Below are 13,489 nucleotides of genomic sequence, written 5' to 3'. Positions count from 1 at the left end.
TAAACACTTCTGCAGCAGTGCTTATGGTTAACTATGAAGAAAAGATGAGGGGGGGAAAAAACATTATTGTTATTTAAAAATAGAAACCTTTAGCCCACAGTATTATGACTAATCTATTTTTTTTCTCTATTACCGTGATTTTTTTTCTTTTCTTCTCTTTTTTTCTCCTTTTTTTATTTTTTCTCAAAACTATGTCGAAAGCTCTGGTACTCCAAACACTTCAGAAAGACAAAAAAACTCTTGTAGCTGAAATCATTTCTTTGTTTGTCTCCAGCCTGGTTTAATTGACATGGACAGTGACTGATAATCTTTGTAGCAGATGAATGTATAGAGGTCTTTTTTTTTTTTTTTCTTTTTCCCAGTCATTACATTGTGTAGATTTTAGACACTTTGTACCCCCAGTATGTTAATGAAATTTGTTCTCCTTTTTTTTTGCCTTAATTTGAATCGGCACATCAAAATGTTCACCCTCTAAAATAATTGACATTGGTCATATAAATAATTGTAACTTAACCAGAAATACATTATGTAATTTTTTCTCTCTCTCTCTTGTTCGCTCTCTTTCTGTTTTCTTTTCTCTTTCTCGTATTTAAAATGTTCAGAAAGCATCGGAACACAATTTGAAACGATTGTGTTTATCTGTAAAGTGACTAAATCTAGTCTTCCTCTAGTGCAGAATGATGGGGGGAGGGGGGGGGGGTGTTGTGTGTTGTGTTTTGTGGGTCCTTCCTTTATCCTAACCACTGGACTACATTACATTACGCTCTGTCATTCTGTACGAAGCCATGATCAACCATGTCTTAGATTAGAGATCCTGTGAAAAAGATTACTGATCAGACTCCCTGCCCCGCCCAAGAACCGTCTTTGTACATTCTCATCTTTGAAGCAGTGTCTACTCACAATAATAAAAATTGAGTTTTTTTTTTTTTTTTTTTTTTCTTTGGTTTGTTTTTGGGGTTTTTTTTTTGGTTTGTTTTTGTTTTGTTTGTTTTTTTTCCTGCGTGATGTCAGCAATGTTGAGAGACTGGGACATAAATATATATACAAATATAAATGTATATTCACAGCTTATTAGTTAACTCTTGTCTTGGGTCTAAATATTTTAGTTATTTTTTATGATGAAAAGAAAAAAATCCTTTGTGTATTTGCATGCCAATTTCCAGTATCTTTCTTAAACTTTTTGAGCTGTTTATAACATGTAAATGTCAGTCTTTCGAGTACATCTGAGATTAGTAACTCTCTACATGACGAGTGCAACAAGTAAAAGAGTAGGATGTCAATTAATGAATCATGAGACAAACTTACAAGATACTATCTGATGTATAAGCTAATCTGAAAATTTGGACTCTGTGCCCCTTTTGTTTTCATAAATAAACCACAAAAAATCCACTATACCGTCTCGTCAGTGATTAGATATGTTTATTGTAGCGTTTTTGTGGTTTTATGTGAAGTAACTTTTTACTGAGATAAAGGTAAAATATGTATATATAGATGTGTAACATTTATAGACAGATTCCGATTCCCTATAAAATGAGGTATTTTTAGCTTTATGTATCGTAAACACTGTCTCTCTTACAGAACCACGAGAAAAAAATAATCCGCTAAACTGAATATATACAGGTTTTTAAAAGCCATTCCTTTGCAGTGTTACACATACAGGAAGCCCCACCCCCCTGTAATTTATTAAGTGATGATAATAATATGAAAGACAAAAATAAAACTTAAATGACCGTTGTCCCCCTTTCAGCAGTGAACAACAACAGTTTCCCTCATAAATAACGTGTATCAAGTAATACCGTCAGAGATATTTGCACCTTAAGAAATCTGTAACACACTGTAGTGTAAAAAAAAATACAGATGTATCAGACTAATACTTTAAACAAATTTCAGAAACTGCAAGTTACAAGTACCAAGTTTGCGCATATGATTCAGCACTACAACGCTACGGTGGATGGCCATGTTCGCAAAGAGGATTATCTGCCATAAATGATCTGTAATACCGTTACATAATCAGACAAATTTTGGACTGTCCAGCACTGGATGTGCTTCCAAGTTTTGTTTTGTCGCGTACCACTACGGCCTGGTTGCCGTATTGGCTGTACCACGTACTTTGGCTTCGACTCAGATAGTTGGTCGGAGGTGCCTTTTCCAGCTCCAGCTGCTGTTGCTGCCAAATGAGCAGAGATGTGTCTTTGTACCTTAACCGAGCATAGCTCTCCGACAGGGCTTTCTCGGCTAAAGGATATCTGTCAGTCATTGTTCAAGTATGAGACAGCAGCGACAGTCTTGTGCCTGAATTCCACAGATAGGCAGGTCTTTTTCCTGGTTTAATTCGGCAGGAAAAAGGTGCTGACGAACGCGTCTGCCAAGTCATGAAGATGGATGGAAGAACACGAATTTCTTCCGACATAACAATTATATCTTTGATGCCACTCTTATTAGTAATCTTTTTACCTCAGTTCTGCTATAAAGCAACATTCTTTGTGAAACGAAAATCGATGCGGTCTAAATTCAGATTGCAGTGCACATTCAAATCCAAAATAACCGTTCCAGTAGAGTCAAAAATACAGATGCTTTTGTTTTGTCCGAGTCCTCGACGAATCGATCGTGTGCTGTTAATTGCATAGGTCTACCAGAGCCATTTCAGTGATCAACCAGCCATGCGTTACACAGTAGCATTGTCGTTGATAACGTCCTTCTGCTGCCTGTAGCAACAGTGTCCGTTCGCACATATCTCCGACCAGAAATGCGAGACACAAATTATGTAGTTCCCATTACCTTACCAAAAGAACTTGTGTGAGTTACTCGTTGCCTACAGAAACGTGTGGAGTTACTTCATAATTTAGTGTTTCTTTTAAACTATATCTGTTTTGGATGGATTCTTTAACAATGCATTTGAGTTTATAATATAATTATTATGTTAAGACATGTACACCTCGAACATTTCTAGAAAATTTCTTGAACAGTAGTTGACAGCAGCCTACAGAACGGGTGCTTCCTACACACAAACGAAATAATACCCAAATATTAAAAAGCTTTTTTTTTTTTTTTTATTTCAAGAATAAAAATTTAAAAAAGTTAAATTATGCAATATCCCAGACGTGTCTTCTTGGGAAGGGAGGGAAATAACCTTGCTGAAAAAAGCAAGTTCAGCCCAATTTGACCCCAACCTTTACAATTGCAGCACAAATTTCAAACCCAATGCAGCATATTTATTGAGCAATACCTCAAAAATGAATTTATAAATGAGATATACTTCCGTCATGCAGTAAAAGAAGAGCTGTATGGTCCATTGATTAAAAATTAATCACATTACTCATAGCAACAGTAGTCAGCTAAGATTTGCTTCAAGTGCTAGCATATCAAACACATTGGTGATGTAGTAAAGATGATGTTAGGGTAATTGGAGGACTTCGAGGATTTGTCTTTCATTTCTTCTTTGGACCTGCGTCTAGAGGCTGCCCAATGTCTTTTCCACGCAATCTGAGACCTAAAGACAAATGTTAACTCATGGTCAGAAGTATTAGTATATGAATTTGGGGGGGGGGGGGGGGGGGTGTTCATTCTTTAAACTGCACGACACTATACGTTCAGTTCTACATGAGGATATTGAAATTGTTGCCATCTTACCAATAGCTCTCTCAATTTTCCCCATTATCTGGTTATTGGGGATAGCTCTTCCTGCTTCATAATCTGCAATGATTTGTGGCTTCTCATTAATTTTCTGAAACGAAAAGAATAACAAAGCATCGATGCAAACTACATTCTTACATTCGATATAATAATCAAGAGACTAATATCCAAAGCATCTTCACAAAAGCACGTTAAAAACACTACTCACGGTTGCCAGATCCTTCTGAGTAAGCCCTTTGTCCTGGCGGCCTTGCTGGATGACTTTCCCCACCTCCAGAGGGACTCGGTTGTGATGCAGCTCTTCTGTCTCGCGATCCAACTTGGCTGTGTTCTTAGTCACGAGATGCTGCTTGTTTTGTCCGGCAGCCCCTACGGTGTCATACGCACAAATTCAATTCCAGTTAAACCGACTCATTTTGGAAATTAAAAATGAGCAATTGACTAAGGAAACAAATTCGGATGACAGAGAACTTACGTACACTTCTTTGACGTTTCTACGTCTTCTCCGCGTCTCTGTGCAGCAACCACAGCCTGAAAATTTATAACTGGTTAGTCCATATCCAAAAGTTCCACTCTCAACCGTTACTACACAAGAATTCGCTCCAACAATATGCAATACTCCTGACTTTAAATCGTTATTCAAGTATAAAAGAGTGCCACCGGAGTCATGATGCAATAATACAGAGCAAAGGAACGAGGCTGACTCAATGATAAGGGTCAACCAGCTAACGAAACAGTTATGAGACGTCGAATCATGGCTAATAAGCAAAACAAAATCAGGAGTTCCATATGGATGTTATCTGGTAGTACTCAGGTCTAATACACGTCCTTTTAAAGTCAAACGAATAACGTCTGTTACAGCTAACATGTGTTACCAATGACGAATTTAAATCATTAAGAGACTAAAATCAGAAACAGTGCCGAAATTCACCAAAGTTAGCTAGCTAGCTAAATCAACTATGGAGGAGGGTGCTGACTTGTTAGCTAGCCAGCTACCTGTTTTGACTTTGATTGTGCTGCGGATCCCTTCTTCCTCAGCACAGTAACTGTATCCCAATCACTCTCTGCCATTTTTTCAAGATGTTGAACACTAATAATAGAGGTGTAGATGTGTCGCAAGCAGAACACTGGATATATTTGCTGGCAGGATTACTGTTGTTGAGCACCACGTCGTGCAGTCGAAAACTTCGGATTGGTTTCACACCGCACGTTGACAGATGCGGAAGCGTAAGTATGACGCCGCTTACGTTCGATTGTACGTCATCGCGTATCGTCTGATTCAACGTTGTCACCAAATTACAGACAGGGGGAGATCAATTGTTATTTATATTGTGCTGTAATTAGTAAACGCTGAAACACATGAAATCGATTTAAGTGAACAAAATTAGGTCTGCAAAGCTCTTTTGCTGTTCCTGTCACACAAACGTAGCTATCTCGTTTATGTATGGCTTTCAACTTTAAACGCAAAATAATATACAAGGTCAACTTTATCTTGAACGAAAAACGAGATCTGCTCTGGAAAAAGGCAGGCATGTTTTGGTGTGTGCGACGTGTGCTTGCACCACTTGGGATGTAGGTTCATTTCTTGACTCCCAGGTCTATTAATAGCGTGCTGAGTCAGGACCCTGCCTCAGCCCAGTTACCTGATCACCATTTTGAAGCTGGCAGAAAGGGGGACGAGAGACAGATACTGACAGCTGCTTAACTGCTCAACGACCACTTAAATAGTAACTGGGTTTTAGAGACAGAAGCCAGATACCTCTCAAGGGTGCAGCCAGGCATGATAAAGTACGGTACTAGGACATGGACCTGGGGATATTTTGTGTTACGAAGTTGGGCTTCATACGACTGAGAAGAAATGTCCCGTCAGGAACGGTCATTAGATTTGATGGTTGTTTTGCAATAGTGACGAAACGGGGAACTAAAATCAAGTTAGATCTAGAATATATAGTATTGTGAAATGTCAGGTTTCTTCCTTTCTCCCTAAATTATTTGTGCCAGGCTTGAAACACAATTTCTAATTTCAGTTTTATCACATAAATACTATCATTACTGAAAATATTAGGAGAGAGACATTCAAAAGAATATACAAATATTTCCATCAGATTATTTGGGAAATCAAAGCACCAAGAGTAAATCATTAATATACAGCAATATGCAGAGTAATTCGTATTCCATGTGATGTAATCGGTCATATGAATGGTTTCAAACAGTGTTGAGCAGATTTGCTGTGCATGCAGTCATAAAGAACAAAAGTGAGGATGTTCATTTTCTTTATTTGACAGAACAAAATCATGCCTCTATTTAAAAATTAGCCACAACATTTCCATTTTCATCTTATATCAATTTACCATGTCCAGCTTATCATTTTAACCGACTTAAACCTTCAGTCGCAAATTTGACAAAGGTGTCAGTATAACAGATACTGCAGTCAAGCATCTGTGCTCAACCTCATACAAAGGGAAGAAAAGGCAGATAAAATTAAATAATGTGATAAATTCACATCATTCTCGAAAAACAAATGCTCGCAATGATATTTTACACCCTGTTTCCCTTTTTTATACTGAATGAACAAAGTGCTCCATAAGCATTCCATAATTTGAAAATGAAGAAAAACATATTCAGAAACATGTTTATATGAAGCTCTGCGGAGTCATGTGGGAAATTGTTGGTGGATTTATGGCTCGTGGTGTATTTTAGCCAGTAACTGGAGCAACAAGCGGTTTCGTGTAATTAGATTAATGATTCAGTGCTTCATGGAACACAAAACTCTGGTAATATGGGACAGTACTTTAATTTGGAATTCCCATCCAAACTGTTCTATAAAAATATGTACTCTACAGAACATGAGAAATATCCTTGAATTCTCTCAGACCTTCAGAAAGTCAAAAAAGACTCTCAGAGCCTCCAAAAAAAGAACCCTCCCTAAAGATTACACATCCAGTAACATCCAACAGTGCACTGAGAAAGTACAAGAAAATACCCAAAATGGCAAAGATACCTGAGACTTGGCACACTAAACAATGGTCTTGAAAATTGTAATAGTCTATTTAAAAAAAAAAAAAGTAGTTATAATATCTAAATGAAACAATATCAATGTTCTGCATAGATTTCCTGTATTACATAAATGCCAATATTCGGGGATGGATCAAAATAAAAAAGAGAGAGAAAGAGATCTTACTGCACAGAGCACGTTGCTCAGACTTCAGTTGAATGCCACGACAATAATGATTAAAATCAATGCATGTAGAGGAGGATAAAATTTCAGATGAAAATGAAAATGAATAAATTTTTGAGATGACATTGTATGATTTTGTTGCAAAATCCCTGAGCAGTTTTTTTTTTGCTCGCGATACAGTTCCATATTATTATTATTATTATTATTATTATTATTATTATTATTATTATTATTTTACATCATTAACGTATCCACATAAAGTGAAATAGCTTTTTCATATTCTAAACAACTACATTTGGCCTTTTTACACTGTTCAACAGTAAACCAAAAAAAAAAAACAAAAAAAACCTTATACTGCCATTGCAATAATTCAAGCCAGGAAAAAAGTCAACGATAACATCATATCGGTAAAACCTAAAGTCATAAATCAAACAGACATTCTGAAAGTCTTTGATCATGTACTCGCAGCACTGATTTTGGGGGAAAATGCATATCCATCATTTTGGCTTGAAAAAAAAACAGCAATTTTGCCTGTCCATAAATCGACTCTGCTCTGAGCTACACTGAGCAACAGAAACTAATGGATCAATAGAAGGGGATCCAGTTGAATGTTCCAATGGAAATGAGTGTTTGACAGGTGCTGGAAGACAGCCATACCATCTCAACCAGGCTGTAGTGAAGGAAACCCAGCGCGAAGCCGCAACCAACATCCGTAAGGTGATGGCGACCGAGCAGAATGCGAGACATGCCCACCAACACCGCCCATATGACCAGAAGAATGCGTAGAGGAACTGCCAGCACCAAATGAGCCAATAGGAATTTAGATACCATGGCAGCCCTGCTTGCGTGGGCTGCTGGGAAGGAGTAGACGTCCATGGCCAGGTAATCAAGGAAACTGGGGCTCATTTCCCAGGGTCCTTTGCGCTTCACAAGCTTTTGCATGCCTGCAACAGTCATCACGTCCAGTAAAAGAGCTGCAAGAGGAATAAAACTTTATTGAGAGAACAAACTAGGACAACAAATTCAGTGTAATCAGAAGATGATTGACAAAGCATCCACAGTGAATTCAACAACTGATTCAGCCAGTCAAACACACTAGCAATCACACTAAACTATCTTGTAACATACACAAGACACAAATAGTAAATCATTGGAGATATTTATCATGGCAAATTTCACAGTTTGGCTTCATAGCCCATGTCAGTTACTGACATCAGGAGAATTTAAATGATTGAAAGGTTTTATGTTTACAGTATCACTAAAATCTGTGCTCTGTGTTTTGAAAAGAGTTGTTCACATTTCTACCAGTCAAAGACAGAGCATACATCTTCCTGTATTCCCTTATCCACTGACCTAAAAACCTAGCAGCTTTCTCTAACCATGACCTTAAAAGACTCTAGGATACATAAAATCTATGAGTAGGCTACTACTCCCTATTTTACCAAAATACTGTAAATTTGGTTTCACAGCCTCACATAACTCAAGTAATTCAGTGAAAGTAATCCTCAAGATAAAATGTATATTTCTTCAGTTGAAAATGTGTTATTTATAATGTATGTCAACACTGATGATTATGTTTAAAATACAACCAAGGTATTTCAAAAGGAGACTGTATCATTGTATTTCAGAGCTGGATGCAAACTATTTTTTTCCCCGGTGCGAATGCTTGTTTTTAGATCTTGGATGGAATTACAACACTATCACTGCTTGATCCACAGTTGTAGAGACTGCAATAAGCGATACTACCGGTTCAAATAAGGGGTTTTTAATGCTGAGTGCTGGCAAATGTAACTGTAACAAAAGTCATTGGACAATAATGTAGCTCCTGGTAGAACATAGTTATGTTGCCCTAACAACATGTAGCGGTTGGACAACAGCACAAATGATGATTACCATAACCTGAATTTCGGCATCTCTAAATAATAATAATAATGATAACAATAATAATAATAATAATAATGTGTGTATATATATATAATTAGATAAATTTGAAACCGTATGAGTACACTAACCGTACAAAAATCTGTTTATTTTTTCATTTGTTAAGTTATTAAGAAATGAATCCATGATTCATATCGTAACCTTTAAAGATAACGGTACAATGGGTCTGTAAGGGTGGTGATAATATGATGATGCTTGCCATCCAAGACAAAACAAGTTAACGGTTAGAAGTTAACGATAGCTTGGCCGTGATGAGTCAACAGTATCTATGATCTACTATTAATACGACGTACCAAGCAGCAAATTAACCAAGACCTCTTGCCCTGCCAACGTGTTGCTTCTTGTAAGGCAAAAAATTGTGCCGAAAATCCAAGGAATGCCATGACCAGTGAGAGCAAGCAGTTTGACAATAGAACGCACGCTTCCCCAAGATGATGTCGTATGAGCACAAACCCCGAGTCTCTTCGACATACAGATATCGATGGCAAGGAGCGAGTTCATCGCAATCCCTTTAAATGAGGGATTAAGCTGCATACAGTCCTCCTCCGGTAATTTAACAGACTCTCTGCGCTCTTTGCTGCTCTCGGCCGACTCTTGCTGCGCATTTTCAGAGGCTTGATGCTGGCAGTGCTGATATTTGTGAGAGGCCCTACGCGCGGAGGAGCGAGCTTCGGCGTTGTTGTTCCTCAGAGGTTGATTCAGAGACATAAACTCCGGTCGGTTCAGAACGTTGTTCCGATCCCTCGTCCTGGTTCGACTCTGATGTGCAGGCATCTTTGTGTATGCTCCTCTCCCTTGTGGAGACGATCTTTAATTATCTGTATTGTTATTGGTTTATTTCACTGTCCCTTTAGCACAGAGCGTTGCGCTGACCGGTCTACCGTGTCCATTCCCTGAACATGTATTACCCTGTACCAACTCTTGCAAGATCTATTCCAGTTAGGCTATAAATAGACAAACCAACTGGCAGCCTTCATGAAATTCATCCACATAGCTGTTTCATTTACTGCGTGTTTATAAGGCGAACATAACAAATGAGCGTTATTTACTTTAGACTATCGGTGTTTTCTCTGTTTACAGAAAAAAAAAAGAAATGAAATTCTGCAAGGTTCAACAGAGAAGAGCTTTTGGTTGTTTTTCAGCTAAAACCATTTCCCCTGACTCACTTTTGTATCCGCGCTCATTTATCAGACCCGACAACGGCTGCTTAGTGCGTTTAAATGTGCTTAGTGGAGCCGCTTAATTTCATAATCTGATCAAAGGTCTCGCGACTGGCACATTATTACTAAAAGAAGTACGAGCACTTGCCACCGTTTCCGGATGGTTACTTTGCATATTCGAGAAGAAAAGCGTTCATAAATTTAGTTGCAGTACAGCTTGACGTAAATATGCGTTTAAATTTATGATAAACATGTATTTACAATTTATGAAACTGTAAATACAATTGGCGGTATTTATCCTTGTCAATATTTTCATTTTTTCTGCTGACAAGCAGCTTTTCATATTATGCATGAGTGCACTGGCTAAGTCCGCCCCGATGATCTGAATATGGGCTTCTTCTATTGTTCTTTTACTTGGTGAGACCGTTACTTTCCGTCGCTCCCGGATGCGCATAAACTACACTACCCATACAGCAACTCACTCTGAAGAAGGGAAGTCTTATTCTAAAGCCGCTCGGATAAAAAAAGCCAACAGCTGAAGTGTAGCATTACACGCCAAAGAACCTGCCCAACCTATTATAGGACGAGGACGAAACAAAGTGTGTCCGTTAATGATTTAAAACTTCTACTTTCCAAAATATGGAGAAGAGCTTTTAAGGAACCTTTTTACTGATATCTCTGATAGTCACCCAACTTACTTTCTGTGTAACCGCGGACTAAAAGGGATAGGAATTCAGGGATCTAGGATGCGACTTACTGGTGCATGTAAGACGAAGTGATACACTTGCCACAACGATAACGGACCCTTTAACTCGAGGACCATAGGAAACTCGTGCCACTGCTTTGCGAACAATGCCTTTTCTGTTGGTAAACTATTCTTGGAGGGTGCAAGAGTAATCAGTGCAACTGGTCATTATGACTGAGCACTGGAAAGTGCTTAAGAGGTGGTATTTGAACGTTTGCATGCTGTCTATGCCGTATTTATTAGAATTTCAGGCGAGTTGACAAAACATCTCCTCTTATGGACAAATTCCAGTGGTCTCTTACCTGCCACGGAGGCGAAGAATTTGCCCGTTTCAGAGGCCAATAATTTGTTTCAAACTTCAAATTTGGAGCGATGAGCGACTTGACTGAAGGGTTAGGAGTGAAAAGTGGTTAGAAGTAATTCTGCGAATACGCCATAGACAGATTTATAGCAGTGCTATTATCAGACAGTTAGTTACGATGTTACATCTGCTATACATTATTGTGAATACCCTGCATAGATGTAATAGTACTTGTAAAGATTTGAAACTTCATTTGTTGCAGAAATAACCACTATGATGGGCTCACTGTAGGCAACACTGATTCTTAATTCCTTTCTTTTTCCACCTTTAGACCCGTCCTTCAAATACAGCGGTCTATATGTATATCCCTCGCACCTGTTCGCAGTTAGTTCAACTGTATTAAGCGTTGGGAGCAAAGATACTTAGCCTGTTTTAAATTATTACTCCAAGCATCAAAAAAGATCCTTAACTGGGGTGCTTCACATCAATGGCTGTTATCGTGTGTAGTATTAATAACCATTACCATGGGATGCATAGAGAGTGTCAGAAACAAGCCGAGTTTCCATGAAAACATAACGGTCCTCGAATTGAACTCTTCAATCGATCAAACCCCAACTGTCACTGATGAGTCTTCCAACGTGGTTCTGCGATACCGTACACCATATTTTAGAGCCGCTGCCCAAGTGCTTGTTCCTCCAGTTGTCCGCAAAGAGATATGGACCATTGGTTGGATCCAAGCATGCAATCAAATGGATTTCTTCAACAAATATGGCACAGAAGGAGTGTGAGTAGAAAAAAAAAGTAGTTTCAAAAGGTTAGAAGTCATTCTGTAACGTTCTGAAGAATAGTAGGTTGTTGATCATTGTCGTCCATTTAAGTGTCTAAAAAGAGGAAGTAATGTTTACACATCGCTCATCCACCCACCCATATATAGTTTACTGTGAGCTGGTTTAGCAATTGCTTGTTAGAGAATGGATAACAGTTTTCAGTAAGGTAATTTAAGACCACCTACTCACTAAATTATATGGGGAAAACTTCGTTAACATGCAACAAATAGGTTGCTTTTCTTTCCATTCCCCACACAGTGGTTTCATAGACCTCCTGCTTGATACCTCAATGGAACTTCACAACAAAGAGCTCACTCAGGATGTTAGTGATGTTTATGCTTCAGTTTCCGGGGATTGTTTCCTCAACGGTGGAGGAATTAAACACGCCCTTACCACAGCCAGTGAGTCAGAGAAAGAGAGAGCTGAGAGAGAAATTTCACTCTTACAGTTCAGTTAGTGATTCCAGCTCTAAGGTTTTATAGATAACCAACTGTCTTCTCCCAGTTGGCGTAAACACTTTTTGAAGGCCGCTCTTCATCTCAGTTGTCAAGGCTACAGAGCTTGCCTTAGAAAGACCTACTGGAATAAGATAAAACGTGTGGGTGCTATCAAGCCGTGTTTTCAGAGGTGATTTCCATTGTGAGAAAAACGGACAATAATGGTTGTATTGTGTTGCCCTGAACAATATTTTCAACAAATGAATCACAGACGTTCCACAGACGCACACATTAATCTACCTTTCTGAATGTTTGAGGTATTCCTTTGGTATTTACTCAGCATTAGTGATTCAGTGGTAATGCAAAGTGATGAGTGGAAATAATGTTCAGTTAAAGCAAAGGGCATAAAGAAGAGGAAGTGCCAATGTTTCTGAGACTCCTTTACATGCTTTCTATAGAGGGGAAGTTTCAGCTTTAAACAAACGACAAAGCCTTCAAACGGAGTCATTCAGGATGGTTTTATAGAGAGCTTCCGTTTTAGATGTTGGTTGAGTGGTTGTGTTCCTTTCTCTGTAAACTAACGTTCCCGCTTCCTTACAAAGGTCTAGCTGGGAGTTGCCAGAACTTAAAGAGGGCCGAATCCAGGCCATTAGCGACTCTGATGGCGTGAACTACCCTTGGTACGGCTGTACCACAGAGATCTACACCATTGTGGGCCCCACCAAGAGAGACACCAAGCTCACTGTAAGCATGAACGACAACTTCTATCCCAGCGTCACCTGGAGTGTGCCAGTGGGCACCACCAACAGCCCGCCTCTGCTCTCCGAAATCCGCCGCGACCAGCGTTTCACGACTTGGCTGGTGGCGAGGAACGAGGCGACTTCTGAGATGGCTCTTCTGAGAACCATCCGGTGGAGAATGAGACTCTGCATCGAGGTGGATCCCCAGAGACCGCTCGGACAGAGATCGAAGGTGGTGGAGCCCCTGGTCCAAGAGCAGCCTCAGGTGCTGCTTAAGAACGAAGCAATCCCAACCAACGCCTTGGTAAAGCCTAACGCCAATGATGCTCAGGTGTTAGTGTGGAGGCCAAGATTGGGGGAACCCGTGGTGGTCATACCACCGAAGTATTGACCTCCACTGGAAAAACAGTGATGGGAGTTTATAAAAAAATATTTCACTGAGGAGTGGGCCTTTTTATGCAGATGAGCAGTCAAGAACAGATGTTGAATGAGATGGAATACATTGGAATCACATGTATTTTACAGCT

At 39.1% G+C, this 13,489-nt stretch overlaps 4 protein-coding genes across 6 annotated transcripts; 1 reads left to right on the top strand and 3 right to left on the bottom strand.

The window, feature by feature from the left end:
* Positions 1 to 2,002: 2,002 nt before the first annotated feature.
* On the bottom strand, positions 2,003 to 2,257 carry brd3os (BRD3 opposite strand). Its single transcript, XM_030791780.1, has one exon. It carries the CDS (start codon positions 2,255 to 2,257, stop codon positions 2,003 to 2,005), a length of 255 nt encoding a protein of 84 aa, XP_030647640.1.
* Positions 2,258 to 3,055: 798 nt separating this feature from the next.
* On the bottom strand, positions 3,056 to 4,830 carry edf1 (endothelial differentiation-related factor 1). 3 transcript variants are annotated; one of them, XM_030791288.1, is made up of 5 exons: positions 4,630 to 4,830; positions 4,113 to 4,164; positions 3,842 to 4,002; positions 3,631 to 3,724; positions 3,056 to 3,490 (listed from the first exon to the last, which is right to left on the bottom strand). In XM_030791288.1, exons 1-5 carry the CDS (start codon positions 4,702 to 4,704, stop codon positions 3,429 to 3,431), a joined length of 444 nt encoding a protein of 147 aa, XP_030647148.1. In that variant the 5' UTR covers positions 4,705 to 4,830; the 3' UTR covers positions 3,056 to 3,428. The 3 variants fall into 3 exon arrangements, with proteins under 3 accessions (XP_030647148.1, XP_030647149.1, XP_030647150.1); XM_030791289.1 differs by having other exon boundaries at positions 3,896 to 4,002; XM_030791290.1 differs by having other exon boundaries at positions 3,905 to 4,002.
* A 2,566-nt stretch (positions 4,831 to 7,396) lies between these two features.
* On the bottom strand, positions 7,397 to 9,526 carry plpp7a (phospholipid phosphatase 7a (inactive)). Its single transcript, XM_030791669.1, has 2 exons — positions 9,046 to 9,526; positions 7,397 to 7,785 (listed from the first exon to the last, which is right to left on the bottom strand). Exons 1-2 carry the CDS (start codon positions 9,524 to 9,526, stop codon positions 7,397 to 7,399), a joined length of 870 nt encoding a protein of 289 aa, XP_030647529.1.
* A 787-nt stretch (positions 9,527 to 10,313) lies between these two features.
* On the top strand, positions 10,314 to 13,353 carry fam78aa (family with sequence similarity 78 member Aa). The gene is made up of 3 exons (XM_030791670.1): positions 10,314 to 10,329; positions 11,466 to 11,742; positions 12,825 to 13,353. The coding sequence occupies exons 2-3, from the start codon at positions 11,483 to 11,485 to the stop codon at positions 13,351 to 13,353; spliced, it is 789 nt and encodes a 262-aa protein (XP_030647530.1). The 5' UTR covers positions 10,314 to 10,329; positions 11,466 to 11,482.
* The last annotated feature ends 136 nt before the right edge of the window (positions 13,354 to 13,489 follow it).

This window comes from Chanos chanos, chromosome 14 (genome assembly GCF_902362185.1).
Source record: "Chanos chanos chromosome 14, fChaCha1.1, whole genome shotgun sequence".
Taxonomy (NCBI): domain Eukaryota; kingdom Metazoa; phylum Chordata; class Actinopteri; order Gonorynchiformes; family Chanidae; genus Chanos; species Chanos chanos.
This window is presented reverse-complemented; position numbering and strand designations above follow the sequence as displayed.